The 18732-nt window shown below is 34.5% G+C and overlaps 1 protein-coding gene across 1 annotated transcript; it reads right to left on the bottom strand.

Annotated features, from left to right (window-relative positions):
* Nucleotides 1-13811: 13811 nt before the first annotated feature.
* Nucleotides 13812-17385, bottom strand: LOC109209444 (protein NRT1/ PTR FAMILY 4.5-like). Its single transcript, XM_019372712.1, has 6 exons — nucleotides 17332-17385; nucleotides 17151-17238; nucleotides 16844-17061; nucleotides 15895-16314; nucleotides 15651-15775; nucleotides 13812-14980 (listed from the first exon to the last, which is right to left on the bottom strand). The coding sequence occupies exons 1-6, from the start codon at nucleotides 17332-17334 to the stop codon at nucleotides 13993-13995; spliced, it is 1842 nt and encodes a 613-aa protein (XP_019228257.1). The 5' UTR covers nucleotides 17335-17385; the 3' UTR covers nucleotides 13812-13992.
* Between the last annotated feature and the right edge of the window lie 1347 nt (nucleotides 17386-18732).

Here is an 18732-nt window from a genome sequence, read left to right as displayed (position 1 = left end):
GGGGGGGGGGGGGGGGCTTTGAATAAAGTAAATCAAAAAATTTCAATTAAGAATTGCAGCAAGAAATCAATTAAAATAAATTATGTACTAATGAAATTAATTGTATATGATAACGCTTATGATCCTTATTTAATTAGTGCATGCGTTTTTAAGAGTTAGAATTACTTGTTAGTAGCACAGCAAAAGTTTTTAGAGGGAACAATCCACAAACCAAAATAAATGAGAGTATGGAATTTGGTAAAAATTAAATACGTGGGAATAAAAGATAAATTAAGGAGAATAAAAGAACTCAATACACTTCCTGAAAAGGTGAGAATGTTAGATATGCAACTATCAAATCTAGTGCATGAATAACTAATTAATTAACAATTTATAATATCTATATGGATAGTATTAAATAAATTTGGCAATGCTAGGCACATATTCATCAGGTAAGTTTTAATGTTCAGTTGCAACTTAGAAAGGTTTATTCAAATCATTGCTTACAAATAATGGCGGCCATTTTATACCAGTAATTAGTTCAAATTATCTCGTAGAAGATAATCAAATTACAAGATCTGTAATCTTTAAAGTGAATTGAAAACTATAATCAACTACTAAAAAGAAGTACCCATATTTACTGTGGATAATAAATTTGCATCGAGAAAATAAGATCAAGACCGAAAATATCGCAATAATTGTAGTATTTGATTTCGAATATTTGAGTGTGCAATCTCTATGAATCCTCTGATTCTTCCTTCCAATAGTAAATAAATTCAAGGGCATTTGAGCTTGATCTTGAATCTATATTTTTTTCACGAACGATGATCTTGTTCTTGAGCTTCAGCTGGAGCTTGATTGCTTGAACTTGATCTTGATTCGTTCTTCGTTCTTGAGCTTGAACTTGATTTCTTGAACTTGAACTTGGTTGCTTGAAGCCTGAAACTTGTAGAGAAATTTGCGGTGTTTGATCCACGAGCTCTCTCTTGCTTTTTGTTATAACTTCTGGTGACGTGTTGACATTCATAGCTTCTTTGCTTTCAGACTTGGGTACGAACTTGGCCCACTTCCTGACTTCTTGCTTGTCATTCCCTTTGCGAGGTTCATAGATGGGCAGCCTTTCATTTCCAGCGGAGGCCATGCTCAATTCCATATCATGGGCACGAGCTGCAAGTTCTTCAAATGTGCTAGGCTTGATATCTTGCAAGATGTAGCGCAATCCCCAATGCATGCCTTTGGATGCACATCTCTATGCCTGAAGCTTCACTAACCCTGTCTTTGCAGTTGAGGCTTGCATTCCTCCACTGATTGATAAAGTCGATAACTGGTTCCCCCTTTCCTTGACGAGTATTTGTAAGTTCTATCATACTCACAGTACGTCTCGTACTATAAAAGCGATTGAGGAACTCTTGCTCTAGTTGATCCCAGCTATCGATAGATCCAGCCTCGAGGTCCGTGTACCAGTCAAAAGCATTTCGTTTTTGTGAGCGGACAAACTGCTTGATGAGGTAATCTCCATAAGTCCCAGCATTGTTGCACGTCTTCACGAAGTGCGCAACATGTTGCTTTGGGTTACCTTTACCATCAAACTGTTGAAACTTCGGAGGTTGATAGCCAGCAGGCATCTTCAACATATCGACCCTTGCAGTGTACGGCTTTGCATATGTAAGGGAGGATTTGGCAGCAACTTCATATTTGTTCTTAATGGTTCCTTCGATGAACTCCTTCAGTTGATCGATTGGAATCATCCCTTCAGATGAGACAGGGATANTTCCTTTCCTCGTAAAGGGACATCTTCTGTTTAAACACTATTCTTTTTTACTTTCAATTATTATTCCGTTTTTACCATAATTTTTCTTTGAGTCCCTTTCGGTCTAATCCTGCATCAAAAGCAAAACAAAGAAATGGCTGCAAAACTAGCTACAATTCCCCCGTAATATCGAGCACAATTTGGGGCATATATGGCATTGGCGAAGGCACGAATCCATCTGAGATCTCATTTGATAAAGCAAACAAAGTGTTTTAAAGAAACTAAAAAGTCGCATGAGCAGGACCTGCTTCATGAGAAAGTTGATAAGCACTACGGACACAAACTGATACTGGGTGCAAGACAACTGAGTTTGATTTTAAAGAAAAAAAATGCATTGCCTTAGAGACAAGGGTAGTGGTACCATGGACATCTGGGTATGAAACAGTTGGGGGAAATAATGTAAATCCAAGGTCTCTAGAAAATGATACAGAGCAGCCGAGCATCTCGGTACCACGCTGACAGAATCGGTTCTTCGACAGCAGTGGCCGTGAATCAAACTACTCAAGGCATCAAGGCCACAAACCAACCACCACTTTGAAAACTCATAAATCTCTCTTTGTTTGAAGCAGGAACAAAGCGGTGCAGAATGGAAATTCTAAAAGATGAACGTCACCAAACGTAAGCTTCTTAAAATCTCCATTTTTTCTCTTTTTAGCATGCATCACTATTGTTCACATCTCCCATTTTCGTAGCTTAACTCAGGTAGAATCTTTTCGCCTAGGGGATCCAGCTCATAGTTCCGAGTAGAAGTACTCTTCGCTCAGGGTGTTTTACACTGCTTAACTCAGGTAGAATCCTTTCGCCTAGGGGGATCAAGCTCGTAGTTCCGAGTAGAAGTACTCTTCGCTCAGGGTGTTTTACATAGCTTAACTCAGGTAGAATCCTTTCGCCTAGGGGGAAAAAGATCCAGCTCATAGCTCCGAGTAGAAGTACTCTTCGCTCAGGGTGTTTTACACAGCTTAACTCAGGTAGAATCCTTTCGCCTAGGGGGATCCAGCTCATAGTTCCGAGTAGAAATACTCTTCGCTCAGGGTGTTTTACACTGTTTAACTCAGGTAGAATCCTTTTGCCTAGGGGGATCCAGCTCGTAGTTCCGAGTAGAAGTACTCTTCGCTCAGGGTGTTTTATGTAGCTTAACTCAGGTAGAATCATTTTAGGGGGATCCAGCTCATAGTTCCGAGTAGAAGTACTCTTCGCTCAGGTTGTTTCACGCAGCTTAACTCAGATAAAATCCTTTCGCCTAGGGGGATCCAGCACTTTATCAATAATACATGGTGCTAACACCTGATTCCATTTCCTTCCTAGTAATACAGGGTACCACCTTTAATTCCTTTGCCTTCAATAAATTAGATAGTTTATAGCTTTCGCTAATAACTCACAAAATTTTCCTAGTCCAAACTGGGGCAGAAAATTTTTGTTCGTTTTGTTCGTTTTGATGACTTTGCAGGTCTCGCCGCAGAGCACAGATTATGCCGATCGAAGCTTGCAGTTTCATTTATCATCAGAAGGGCGATCGCAGGATAGTTTTGAGTTAACTTTGACAACGTGTCGGCAACACATCTTCTCAAGTTTCGTTTTCTCAGATTCTGATCCAGAAAGCAAGCAATCGAGATTGAGTCATAATCGTTTCTTCAAAGAGAATCAAGATCCAATCTAAGGTCAACACAAGCGAGCAAGTCAAGAATCAAGATTTGACTCCAGAAGACACGTAGATAGGAATTTTGTACTCTTAGTTTGCAGACATATGTAGTGCTTTTCCTTTTTTTTCTTTTGATGTAAGAAGCATGTAACAGCAACAACAACAGCAACAGCAACAGCAACAACCGTCTTAATTCCAGTGTCTGGTAGTCCCAGCTACCAAAACATTCTCCAGAACTACACTGACCTGATTCCTTTACAGCCAAGGATATGTAGGCAACCTCGGAAGCAAGGTTCGGTCACCCCTTTTTCAAAAACGCTTTCATTAGAGTCATAGGTGAGCAAGAGATAGTCATGGCATTCACTATCTTTATACGAAAACTCTTCATGTTCTCGAGCAAAGAGGGGCAGCTGTAAATGCCTAATTTTTGCTCTGTTTATATATATATATATATATATATATATGTGTGTGTGTGTGTGTGTGTGTGTGTGTGTGTGTGTGTGTTTCTTTATTTTGTTATGTATAGTTACAGTAGTGAGAGTAGTGGGTAGTAGTAGTGATCCAGCTCATAGTTCCGAGTAGAAGTNGGGCCAGTATGAAATCGGCAGATGAAAGGTTTGGAACTTAGAGAATGAAGATGGGCAATAGTGGATGAAAAAATACGATCGGGTTCGGGTATTTTAGTATTGACCCATTTGACATGGAATGAAAAAATAAGGTGGCAACATTTAATTGGATATTATTACACCTCATATTTGTTTATACACACGCGCTATATTTTTTGCACCGGTTTCAACTTTTGTGTTAAAGTGGAACATAAGAAATAGAGTTGGAGGGCCAAAATGGAACATATGCAATAGAGTTGAAGGGCCAAAATGGAACAAGGCAGAGATAGAGTGCCAAAATAAAAAATGGAGCCAAGTTGAATGGGCGGTAGATGTAGTTGGCCGAATATTTTCATTAAGGTTAAGTGCATGGCATGCGTCAGAGGTCAAAGCAGGTATTGGTCAATATCATGATCATTGTCACGGTAAAAAAATATAATATTATATACTACTTCCGATGAACTATTCCACACAACAAGAAATATAAATTTAAAGAGTCTCAAAATTCTATGGCAAACTGCATTTAATGTGGATTCTTATTCTCGATTGATATAATCTCAGACTGAACCAGCCAACCCTATGATTATGTTAACTCGTATTTCTTCTTTCCTCTACAATTCCACCAAATTTAATTAGTAAGCTTCTAGCGAATTAAAGTTAATATATGCAAAACTCAAATAGATAATTAAAAAGTTACAAGAACGTATCGTAGTAACTGAAGTTTCTCTAATTTTTCTATCTTTTAAGCAATCCTTTTTTGTCCTTTTTGGTAAATGAAAATCTCAAAAGTTACACAGAATCGGTTTAGTTAAATTTGTCAATTACTTTAAGAACAAAGAGAGATCCAAAAAAAAAAAAAAAAAGATAAAGTGGTAGAAAGAGATTTACGAAAAGACAATGCAAAAGGGGACAATATAGTCATAAGAGAGATGAGTGATTTTATTTTGTGTCTCACACAACTTACACTAGTTGTGTGAGGACTCTTTTTATCTCACATATTTGTGGACCCATCTCTTACACATTTGGTTCCACAAAATTCTGGGACCACACAATTGTGAGACAAAAAAGAGGCCTCACACAACTATACTCAGTTGTGTGAGACACAAAATAAAATTTTTCGAAGAGAGATGCTTATTAAGTAGAGGTGATATAATCAAGGTTGGACTATGAAACCGGACCTATCACTTCAAAACAAATCTCACATAATTTCAAAACAAACTACACCTTGCAAAGTCATGTTACATCATTCCTCAAATTTACGTGCAAAAATGGTATATTCATGTCACATTCATATTCCATTAACTCAAGTTGCAGAAAACTTTTGAACTATGTTTCAATTAGGGTTGTAAACCAAACCAATTATTCACTAGTCGATAGACTTCAGTAATATTCAAAAATAGTAAAAGAGGGGTCGGGATCATTTGATGTCCCGATGAAATCAATTTTGAATTCAAGAAAATAATCGATTTTTCATCTTTTCGAGCTTGACTCTAATGAGTAATTGGTGTATTAATTCATTTTAATTAACCTTATACGGTCAAAAATCTTTATAACCCTCTCGTTTATTTCAATACTAGTTATAGTAAAGTGTTGTTATAGAGGACATATATTATCAATGACGGAACTACATTGATAGGTTTGGGTGCTAAGCACACATTACATTTGGAGTACTACACTATTTGATTTATTAATATAGAGAAATTAATGATTCACATAAATTTATTGTCGAACACCCATTTCTCTTCATGAATTTCAAATTAAAATTAAGAAGTTGAGCATCCATAATTTATAAATTCTGAATCTGCCACTGTATGTTATAACATAACATAAAAACGGTTCTAAGAAAAATTTGGCCTATATAGTAAATGACTGTTATATAGAAATGTTGTTATAGAGTGATCTCACAGTATATATCTAATATAATATTCTGTCGAACCCCTTCCATCAACCTAGCTCTGCCCATGTACAAAGGGGTTTCAAAACGGACTAATCCGAGAGCAAAAAATTTATATATACTCAGAGGTAAGCGATCCAACCCCTTAATAAGAAAACTTGAAAGAAAATTGAAAGGTTGGAGTACAGATCATCTGATTTGTCTAATATAAAATACCATGCACCAAGATAGCCAGCTAGCTAGTGTAACATGGAAGAAGAGGTACATGTACAATTGAGGTCTGAGATATGGGTGTTTTGGATCTGTATTTTGCGACAACTGCTTCTCTCGTGGGCTTCCATCTGCCAAAGTGAATCAAATCCTAAAGTCCACATTAGAAGCAGATGGAATGAAAATTAATTTAATGAAAAAGATTTGTCTTTGTATTCAGAGAAAAATACAATAAGAAGTAGAGATCCATACGCAACGCAACGCTCTTTATCGTGGCAAATAATGTCTTCTTCCGAGTTTTCTATATTTGAGGCTGCGTGATGCATTTGAGTTTGCAACTCTACTTCTCATGAATTAATTCATGTTTTGGCATAAATCGATAAGACTCTAAAAGGGACAAGGGAACTTCATTTTTCCTCCATGGCATCATTGTTTGTAGTATTTTCTTGCATTTAGAGACATTAAATAAATATAGTTGTAGTATTCGCTCTTTTTGGCCTGAGGTTCAATATGCACGTACGCTTCGAAAAATTAAAAAAGATGATAGCATGGAGCAAGAAATTATGACATCTCTTCATCTTTCGAGAAGTGTTAATCACAACTTTGTTTCAATTATGGGGTATCCCAACCCAAAGGAGAAGAGTTATTTTTTAGTCTATTCAAGTTTCCTAAATGATTATTATTGATAATAACATTATACATAACAATGAGATGTTATACGACGGATCACATTTGCAAGTTGGCAAATGTGATGGTCTTACAGTATTTCAAAGTCTCTCATCCCCCCTCCCCCCCCCCCCTTTTATTTATTTATCTTTTTTTCTTTGAGTTGATAATCTTTCTCTTAAGTTTTTAGGAAATCTGAGCCTTTCTTTAATTTAAGTAGGTTCTTAATAAGGGTTTCTTGGTCTCTTGGTCATGGGCAATTTTCACATTATAATGTAATTTTTGGGGATGAGTTAGAGTATTAGACTAAGGTTCATAGTTCATTTTCTTTATCATGATAACAGCGCGAGATTTACCAATATTTATGGTACCAGTAAGGTTTAGTTAGGCTTAACATTCATTTTCTTTATCATACTTGTTCAGTTGTTTGTTTCTGAAGTCTTGCCTTACGTATTTATGATTTATTTATTGCCATTAATTAAATAGAGAAATCTTGGACAACAGTTGAATTTTATTGACTCCTTAATGGAAAAGCTTCCTAAAACTTAACACGTCTTTTCTTTTTTTATACCGATGTTATTAGGTAATATTGTCCACTAAAACTTCATGTATGTAGTATTATAAAAACTAGAACTTAAATATATAGTCATATACCTTAATGCTGTAATTTTAATATGACATATAGTGATCGTAGTTTCTCTATTTTGTTTTTTAAGTTTATTTCTCAAAAAAAAAATCCTTCAGGGTGGAGATGGACCTTAATTTATATAGAAAGGAAAAATATATAGAAGACGAGAGAGCTTCTGGTGCGATTGAACATTAGTACAAGGTGAATCAGAGTTGTAACTATCGGATAGCGATCCCCGTCTCTGCAATAATCCTTTTTATATTTTCTAGAACTTTATATATACACATATATATTTCTCATGTCCTGTCAAGATCAAGTCCCTTATTTTTGGAATATACCAAGATTAATAATGGTCTACTATATATTACCTTGCCTTTTCTAAGGTTCTTTTTGGCAAAATTGACCACCGTAAATGAAAAATGTTTGAGATTTTCGACATCCCAATACCTAACCTAACCAAAAATAGAAGTAACTAATATCATGAAAAAGGAGAAAAATATCAAACACAAAGCTCCATTCACGCCATCTCATCTCTAGGTCAACAACAGTTCAATTCATCCCTACAAAATTGTAACAGTACTTGCCAACTTTATTTCAACAGCAATTCAATAAAGTAGGGCAAGCAGTTCAACAATCAACATAACCAATCTAATATTAGTGTACGTGGGCATAATAACTATCTTAAAGAGTGTTTGGGAGATAACCTGTGTAAGAAAAAATCTGCCGACAAAACGAGAAAATCATGACCCCTTTAAATCCTTGGAGAAAAGTTGTAGTGACCGATAGAATACAAAGTCTTTGTCTTTTCCTAAAGTTCCTACAAACTCTTGAGCTGTGTACCACCTTTATTAGTATTTCTACTTTCGTGACTCTCCTTAAACTTTCTACTACCAGTTTCCAACAATTACGTTATACTACTTCCTATGTTTCATTTCATGGCAATCTTTCCTTTTTATTTTATAAAAAAAAAAAAGAAAAAGGAGTGAGTAGTACTGGGGGTGTATATGGATCGGGTTGGTTCGGTTTTTATCAAAACTAAATCAAACCAACTATATCGGTTTGGATTGGTTCGGTTTTGTCGGATTTTTCGTATTTTCAGGTTTTTTGTTACTTACATATTATTTCAATCTTACCTTTTTAAATATTTGATAAGTAAATATCTATTTAGTAAAAATATAAGAAATTGACAAACATATTATCGATTAAATATTCTTATGGGAGAATTCTATTAGTAACACATGATAATTATATATATTTTTAGTCGTCTGATAATAATTTTTCGTTGATATACAGTTTCAGGTTAACCGAATTTAGTAATTAAACATAAAAATCAATATGATACCTAAATATTAATAACCACTCACATCAAAAAAGATATAAGAATTTAATAGATCTTAAGATATGAATATGGAAGAACAAAGAGATAGACGCATTTCAATAACACTTGATAAGAAAGTGATCATACAACCCATTATTTAAGGTCAATAAATATCGAGCACTTCATATTCTATTAAAATTTATATCCCGCAAGAGAATCCCAAATATTTCTAGACAATTTTTAAAGAAAATTCTATATAAATCTTAAAAAAAATATATACACTACTAGAAATCCTGTAAATACCGACCAAAAAAACCGACCAACTTTGGTCGGTTATGGCCAATTACCGACCAAAATGCGACCAAATACGCTTGGATGATATTTTGATGGTCGTTTTAATATACCGACCAAAGTTGGTCGGAAATTACCGACCAACGTTGGTCGGTAAATTAAATTCAAAAAAAAAATTTGCAAAAAAAAATCGACCAAAGTTGGTCGGTATTTTAATTATGTAATCAAAAGATTCACCGTCTGGGAATCGAACCGGGGTGTGTACTGTGGCAGGATACTATTCTACCACTAGACCATTGGTGCATTTTGTTTTAAGATTGTCTTTTTATTTATTTATACTCTTTAATTGTATTTTCGCACGAAAATAACCGACCAAAGTTGGTCGGTTTTATTAAAAATAAAATTACCGACCAAAGTTGGTCGATTTTTTAAAATGACTGGCCGAATTTATCGACCAAAGTTGGTAGGTTTTTTAATATTGATTTTTATTTATTTTAATTGCAAAAATCGATCAAAGTTGGTCGGTTTCTTGAAAAATAAATTTCGCGGGAATTAAAAATAGTTTCCCGCATTTTTGCTCCAAAGAAAACCGACCAAAGTTGGTTGGTTTCGTAAAAAAAAAATTAAAAATAAAAATATTTTGAAAAACCGACCAACTTTGGTCGGTTTTTGGCCTTTTTTTACCGACCAAAGTTGGTCGATTTTTCTTGGTCGGTTTTTGCCGAATTTCTAGTAGTGATATATAAATTATATATTTATATGTCGGGTTGGTTCGGGTTTTTTTACTCAATACCAAACCAAATCAAACCAAACTAAGTCGGGTTTTTTAATCGGTTGATTTGACTTTTCGATTTGGTGCGATTTTTCGATTTGATGTGTACACCCGTGAGTAGTACTATTTAATCAACTACAGAAATTAAAGACTCTAGATGGATAATATGACCCCCACCCCTCCCCATTAGTTCTCCCGCTTTTACTCATACATGACTCTTCTCGTTGTCGTCTAGGAATTTTCCCTTATAATAGGGTTCACGATTCCCGCCACTTACAATAACTTATTACATGGTGATACAACTCATTCGCTACAAACAAGATAAGCGAGTGAAACTCTATTTTAGCTTGGACGATAGTGCCACAAATGGTGCCTCATTCTGTAATGATGCACATTAATTAAAATGCATATCCAAATATTTTGTGGTGTTATAATTTTAAATATTTTAAAATTTTAAAATACGGCTAAAATGGACTCTGATGTTGTTTCCTTGACTCACATAAAGCGTCGAATTATTTCGATTTATACTAATGGCATTGCGAATACGCCAATGGCATCAACACTGAAACAGCGGAAAACGAGAAATTAAGAGTAGGAAATTAATTAAGATAAAGAATGAAGACGTCCATACATTTAAAAATATGGTCACGCGTTATTATGTAGTACTAGATAATGGCTGCAAAATAATTATTCTCCAATTAGGCAGCTGATTCCAAAATCTAAGATGAAAAATTAGCAAACAACAGCTGTTAATTAGCTAATCAACATGTGATCAACCATGAAAAACCAATAAAGGAACATGATTCGGGTTATTACCAATGACCATATTGTGGTGGTTTTGGTCGCGTGAGATTAATTAAAGAAAGAGGTGCCTCAACTCTCATCCCATAAAGTGTTAATATAGTGGGGAACACACGTGAGGTTTTGGTCCCATGGATCACATGTACAGTTGCAGCTGGGTCGATTACCATGGAGTTTTCGTTTGAATTTTTTGGTGTTCTTTGTTTCGTGTTCAATTCAAGCTTGTTTGATATCTTCCTTAGTGCTGCAGTGATGGACCAAATCAATTAAATAATTGGTTCAACTAAACCCAAAATTTCAATACAAAGCATAAAAATATACGTAAAAGTTATTAGAACATTATTAATATTTAGTTTTGAACCATGATTTCAAAAGTTTAACTAGGTCAGTGGCAAGAACTTAAATATTAAAGGATTAGTTACCTCCTACAACAAAGGTTGATACCTTATTTATTTTAAATAAATACCTTTTTAAAAAATTATATTCCATAGCTACCTTTTGATTTTTTATAGCCAAATATCTATTTATAGTCACCTCCTACCCTTAAGCCATAAAATAAGCTTTGTATTATTTTTCTCTCTCCCATCAAATTCTAATAACCTCTAAATATTTCTCTAATCTAATTGCACGTTCTCCCTCTCTGCCCTTAAAACCTAGAGGCTTGGGGTTAGAGTTTCTCTCCAATACAGTAGAAGCCAGAGAAAGCATAAGAACATGGCAGCACCAGCGGCGGCTCCGGCAGCGGCATAATCAGTTCAATGTTTCGGGCGGAAGAAGACGGCGGTAGCAGTAACCCACTGCAAACGCGGGAAAGGCCTCATCAAAATCAACGGCGTTCCGATCGAGTTAGTCCAGCCTGAAATCCTCCATTACAAAGCTTTCGAACCAATTCTCCTCTTAGGCCGCCACAGATTCGCCGGTGTGGACAAAGACGACGGAATTGGGGGCTGAGCAACTTGAATTTTCTGTTAATATATTTTAATGTATTCGCGTATTTCCATATTTTTCATTGTATTCATTGTCTTTTTTTTCATTGTATTTCAATGTATCGCGCTGTAATATATGTATTTCATTGTATTCATTGTCTTTTTTTTCGTTGTATTTTAATGTATCCCGCTGTATTTATGTATTTCATTGTATTCACTGTATCACTATATTCCATGAATGTATTCATATATTTTTTTTAATTAATATAATTTATGTATTCAGATGCATTAAATAATTTCTCTGAAGATTGCTATATTTTTGGGGTGTTTTTCGGTTGAGAATCTTTTTTATAACTGGAAATACAAAATTTGTGTATTATAATTGAGTTTGTTGAGTTATATTAGGAGTCTATTATGTTAATTGATTCACTTTTCGTTTAAAAACAGTCCAATCCCCTATTTCACGCCGTGAATACAGTCGAATACAATAATCTGTGCAGCTGTAATCTCATGTTTCACGCTATGAATACAATCGAATACACTCGAATACGAAATTTGTCTAGCTGTAATCCCCTATTTCACGCCTAGAAATGCTACTGTATTCATGAATACAGTAGCTTAAATACATCGAATACACTCTAAAAAATCTGAAAACATAGCTATAGGAAGTAATATAGTATATGGTAGCTACAACTAGCTAATAACCACTAAAACATAGTGGTTTCTGAAAATTTCTCAATATTAAACCCACAAATGTTAAACTTTGAATCCGCTTAAGTTATTTTTTCCTACGTGTGTGTGGCCCAATCGGTTTAAGGCCCATAATTAATATTTAATTAATGATCGAATCTCATCCGTCCGATCGGTTACTTGATGGACGTACCCGACTAAGTGAGAACCTCTATAAATTGGTCCTCTCCCCACCCATTAGGGTTACCGTATTTTTATTTCTCTCTTCCATCACTAAAGGCGGCGGTAACGTAAAGTTAGGGTAAGGGGCGAGAAACTAATTTCATTTAACGTTTCCGCTTTACGATAATGGATTTTTCTTCAAGTATGTTTTCTATAACAATTTTACGTAAGATTATCATGTTCAATATCTTGATATGAATTAAATTTTTGTTTACATGTGGTATCAGTAGCCTGGATTATTTGAACCGATAATCTTCTTTAAAAGGAATAATCTTTTATGAACGAGTTGTTGTTTAAGAATTACATATACCTTCGGCAGTTACGGAATTGTGTCTTTAAATATTTAATCATGTTTGTTGGTTTTTCTTCGTGTATAACGACTTCAAAGATGGATAATCAATCAATGAGAAAAACAAACAAGTCAAAAGCTCTTGCGTTTTAAATTATATAAGTGCCGTTGCCTTCTTTTTGTGATCGATAAGTTTGCATCAATAAAAGCAAATCATCATCAGTTCATTGTTTTTATCCATTGAAGCATGATTATGATTTCAATTCTCATATTGGGGTTTTGAGAATGTTTACGCTGTAGTCAAAATAAGTGATTTTTTGGATGTTTTCACACAAATTAAGAAATCCACCTTTCAGCATTAATTAGCAATAGAATTGACCATATTAACCTTTACTATATCACATAAACACTCCTAATATATATTCCAACACTTTTTACTCCAAGGACAATGTAGGAAAAAAATAATTAATTCATTCTTGAAATCTGGAAAAATCACTTATTTTAGACCACAAGAAAAAGGCCAAAAAATCACTTATTTTGGACCGGAGGGAGTAACTTATTAAATGTTGAGCTTAATTTTTATAATATGCTAATAACAACATAAAAAGTGCTCTTTATGGAATAAACAAGAAATGATGCTATTTTTTTAAATAATTGTTAAAAAAGGATCAAGCATGTAAAAAACTCTATTTTATTTTTAGGTTGTGTGATTTACCTTTCCACAATTAAATAAGTAATAATTTATTATTATCCAGCCTGCGAAATCATCACCAATTAGCTCAACTATTTCCCCAGCTCGGTCAAACCACAAATAATTGTCTCGAAGTTTTGAAGTATTTTTTCCAAAGTTATATCTATATTTCTAGTAACGAGCAATCTTCGTCTTAATTGTACTAACTAGTTTGTGGAATAAACAAGAATGGAAAATCAAGAGATGAGACATTCTCTAATCTGCACTTTAAGCTTTTGCAATCTTATTACATAAAACGTCAATCATCATAAATTTCCCCAATCGGGTGGGCATGAAAAGAGTTAAACACTAATCAGAAAAAACTAATGTAGATGCATGAATAAAACACCAAATTATACTTAATAAAATATGAGATGAAAAAACACATTATGAGTGTGCAACCAATTTCTTTTTGTCAGGTGACTGATAAAAAGATCATTTGTATTATTTTTAGTTAATTTTTCACACTAATATCATGTTCAGTAGATGATGTTTCAACTGTGGGCATTCTTCTCAGTTCCCTCAGGATGCTGCTTCTATTTTAGGCACTGCTGATGAATTTTCATTACCTTCCTCAGTGTGCCCATTGGAGCATTCTTCAATTATAGGCATTGCTGATGCATTGTCACTGGGCTTAAGCAATGGCACCCTACTCACAGACACTGATTTGGACAAGCTGATTGAATCACCTATATTGGGCTTGGGCTCCACAATTTCATCTGTTTTGTACTTGTACCAAGAGGCCCAAAAGAGGTAGTTCAGAAAGTTGAGCCCACTAAGAATAGCCAAGAACCAATAGAAGAGGTGCAAATTATTCTGATCTAAGTCTAAGCCCACTAACCATCCTTTCTTGCTTGGTGCTCTTCTTTTTGTCACTGAATTGATAATTTCTACAAGGACACTACTCAAGAAGTAGCCCAAAGAAATTGAAATCCATGTAAATGAAGTGGATAAGGACCTCATTCCAGCAGGTGCTTCTTTGTAGAAAAATTCAAGCAAGCCCACTAAGGTAAACATGTCAGCTATTCCAAAAATAGCATATTGAAATCCTAGCCAAGCTAGATGAATAGGTTTTAATGGATTTTGCAATGAATGGTGTTTTCTTTTGATCTCAACTAGAGCAGCCACAGCCATGGACACGATCGATAGGACTAGCCCGACCCCAACACGTTGGAGTTGAGTGATCCCCGAGGGATGTTTGGTGATTTTTCGAGCAAAGGGGACGAAGAACATGTCATAAATTGGGATGAGAATACACATGAAGATTAATGGAATCGCGGGCACTGAGGGTGCTGGTACCTCGAAGTTTCTTATGAAACGGTTCATTCGATAGCCTTGTGCTACTGAGAATGTTTGGAGTTGGGCCATACATGTGTTCATTATAATTGTACTAGCTATGATAGGTAACATTCTTGTTAACACTTTCACTTCTTCAACTTGTGTCACAGTGCAAACTGTCCATGGAGTGGCTTCAACAGTTTTAGGAAGGATTGCAGCTTTGTCTAAGAACCTGCGTAATTCACAATATTATATCAACAGTTAATATACGTATACACACTCATAAACAGATACGTTAACCCACTCGACATTATTATAGAGCCACTAGGAATTATGTAAAGGTCGTGTGTCTTTGTGCATAAAATCGACAAAATTAATGACTAAACATACTACTACTAATAAGATACTTAATATATTAGTATGAAGTTGAGAGTGAGTTAGAAAGTGGAAAAGTAAAAGTACTAGTAAAGAGAAAACTAAATAATATCAAATTGTTGGTTACTTGGTATCATTATGGGGTTCTATGGCATCTAGAACTATCGCCTTTCTAATTAGAATGTTAAGAAAAAAAAGAAAAAAAGAAAAGAGTTGAAAATAACAAGAAGAAAATGAATGCATCATGCATGATTGGAAGATCTAGTGTAATGTTTGAAACCTTTTAGAAATGGAAAACTTTCTCTTGGAACTATGACGCCCTTTTTTGCTTAATGGAAGAAATTAATTATATTTTAGAAATGGACCTAAAAAATTTTGTGCAGTGGGTTCCCTTTCTCACCTTCCCTCTTGCTTTTATCTCTTTAAACCAAGTTGGATTTTCATTAAAAATAAATATATACTCAACAAATAAGATTGAAAATACTGTCTTTTCTTAGTATTCAATCAGAGAATTAAAGTAACATCACCTGAATTGTTTAGTATGTGCAAGTTTTTGCTGTGACGAGTCTGATTCTTTATCATTAATCTCATACAGCTCGTCAATATTTTCTGGTATTTGCAAATTTCGGTTTTCGATTGCTACAACGATAACCTGAAAAAAACCATCAAGTTTAAGCCCTCTGGTTTTAATGATTTACTTTCAAACACATTTTCATATCAATTTTCCTTCAAATTGGCATATAACAGAAAGCAGAATAAGAAGATATAAACCTGGAAAATTCTAGTAAGAGGGCTTCCAGCAGGACGTTGAAGGCGCAAGAAAGGTTTTCCAAAGGCAAAGAAAACAAAACCAAGTGAAGTACCAACCAAACTGATGAGAAAACCCTTCCACCAAGCTTTAACTGTACTAACATAGACAACAAACGTAACTCCAAAAGCCCCACCAATCACAGAGCTAAGCAATACCAAATTGAAGTATCTTCCGAGAGCCTTAGCCTCTTTTGGATCCTTGTGATCAAATTGGTCAGCACCCAATGCTGGCAATGCTCCCCTAACCCCACCACTCCCCAATGCAAAGCAGCAAAGTGACGCATAGAAGAATACAGCTTTCCATCCTGATATGCAGTTTGGCACCACACATTCTGGTTGCAAACTCTTATAATGTGCTTGAATTGTTATCAATGCAAATGCCTACAATCATCATCATCATCATAAAGTATTTCAGAGTCATGTGTGTGTAATCTGGTAGCACGGAAGGCATACTAAAAAAAATTTAATATTTTTTCGAAAAATATTTTCTGGTGTTTGGTTGGTCAGCGAAAACTATCTTCTATAAAGATTATATTACGATTAATAACAATATTAGCAAATTTAATATTATTTCATGAAGTTACAATAAGTATTAAGATTGACAATAATTTTTAACGGTTAATTGGAGCAAGTGATAGAACGTAAAAGTTAAGGGAATTGTAAAAAAAAAAAAATTAACTTCCATTCAAAAATAATGGAGGAAAATCATTTTGTCCCTTTTGATATTATCTTCTAATCACCAAACACCAAAAAATCAGGACGTTTCGTTGGAAAACATTTTCTTGGAAAGATACTCCGGTCATGCCAAACATACCATAACACATTGGTTAGTTTTTGTTTTTTCTTCAGATGAACTACTTTATTGTCTTATTATAAAATGTAGATATAGATGCTAAGATCTTTAACTTACTAGAATTTCAAAGGGTCCAAAAATTAGGACAGTGTGGTATCTGTTGATGTAAGTATCAGAAATGAAGCCACCAAGAATGGAGAGCAAGAAGGTCGAGCCCATCAAGTTAGTGAGAGTATTAGCTGAGCCAGTGAGGTCAAATCCCATCACAAAACTGAAGTATAATCCAAAACTCACCATGACTGCAATAAACCCCATGTTTTCTAACCCAAACAAACCTATACAAAAATTGGCCAATCAAAAACCAGGTACATGATTAACAAGTTCTTATATTACAAGTACTTTAATTGGAAATTAAAATTCTTACCATAGATGAAGGTGGTAGCTCTAAATCCACCTTTTCCTTTAGTTTTGCTTGAAGTCACAGAATTATACTCTGTGCTTTTACCCTCCTCCTAATAGCACACAAAACAAATTTAGAAACAACAACATTATGGCATTAATTTAGTGTTTTTTTTTTCTACAGAAAATGGAAAGCGAGCACTTACCATGGCTACAGAAAGTTGAGACGATTGGCAGTAAAAGGCAAAGTATTTTGTAGGACTTTGGTTTAGATAGATGAAGATTTAGAGCTATATATAAGACGAAGAATATAAAGTAGGAAAAGGCTTAGAGTGGGAACGTTGCATGTAACGTTCATGGCATAAAATTTATCGCTTTCTTGTTGTGAGAGGACGTCACTTTCATTCTCTTTCTCCTTGGTTCGCCTTCAATGTTCATGATTAAGATGTGCGTGGCTGGCATCTAAGTTGGGGATTACTTCACTTTGACAAATGACAACGCCCATTAATACAATATTATACATTTATACTACTATATATTTGTGTTTGTGGGCGCACTTTGCTAAAGTATCTATTATTTTATTACTTAACTTATAATTAACTCCATCATTTTAGCCAAACAATCCTTGTTTTCTCAGTTGAAATATATCTTTATATTTCTTTGTTTCTTTTTATGGGTGTGAGCTATTGCTTCCAAAATTTGGCGCTACTATGCTAGAGTTGGCTGGAGAAATGATAAGTGTAATGCCTATAAATAGCCAGCTCTTAGAGAGTATGCACATCTCATGTTCCATTTTTTAATCTAAAAACATGTCCATTTGAAAAACATAAATATATTTGTTTTTTGAAAATGTTAATATAATTCTTACAATCAAACACCACTATAAGTTGTTGGGAATTTTCAAAATAAAAGTTGTTTTATTCTTTCTTGGCTTTTGAGAGAGGAAAGTGCATCATGCAGACTTAAAATAAGTAGAAGTGTGTCTTTCCTAACTACATAAATATTTATATAAGCGGTTCACACAATTCAATAAGGTATTGAAGCTGATATAAACTTTGAGATTGACAATTATGATATATTTTTACGTGCTTATTTTAAGCCAAAAAAAAAAACATATTTAAGACCTAAAACAACTTCTAAGTGAAGTTCTGTTTTTTGGGTTCAAACATATTAAGCTACTAAATTAATGAGGCTGCTCACAAAATATAACATGGGCGACTGTTCTTTTCCATTTTCAAATCGGTGCTTACAAGTTGGAATAATATTGCAGCACTGAATTAGGTAACTAAGCCATTAATCACTGGCTTATCTTTACTTGATTGTCTTATATGGTCTTGTGAAATAGTGTCAACTGTGTGTAGCTAGCGGGCACATATACTAATTAAAGTAGTTATAACCTATCCTTTCTCCCAACTCTACATGCCTTGTCTAGTCTAAGAAACAAAATTATGTAATGCCGCAGACCTTCCTGGGGCCAAATTAAATAATAATAAAAACAAAGAAAAAAACACTTAAAAAAGCAATTCCTGGCTAGTTATAGTCAATTTCAAGTGGACTTTTCTGCAGAATCAAATAACTAAAGAAAATAGAGGGCTCCTGGCTCCATT

Source organism: Nicotiana attenuata, unplaced genomic scaffold (genome assembly GCF_001879085.1).
Source record: "Nicotiana attenuata strain UT unplaced genomic scaffold, NIATTr2, whole genome shotgun sequence".
NCBI lineage: Eukaryota > Viridiplantae > Streptophyta > Magnoliopsida > Solanales > Solanaceae > Nicotiana > Nicotiana attenuata.
The sequence above is the reverse complement of the archived record's forward strand: the minus strand, read 5'-3'. Positions and strand labels throughout refer to the sequence as shown.

Coding starts and splice junctions, on each gene's coding strand:
- LOC109209444 (XM_019372712.1), bottom strand. Junction 15,776..15,894: donor CTCTTACTAGAATTTTCCAG/GTTTATATCTTC, acceptor GGTTTTTTTCAG/GTTATCGTTGTAGCAATCGA. Junction 14,981..15,650: donor GCACATACTAAACAATTCAG/GTGATGTTACTT, acceptor TGAATTACGCAG/GTTCTTAGACAAAGCTGCAA.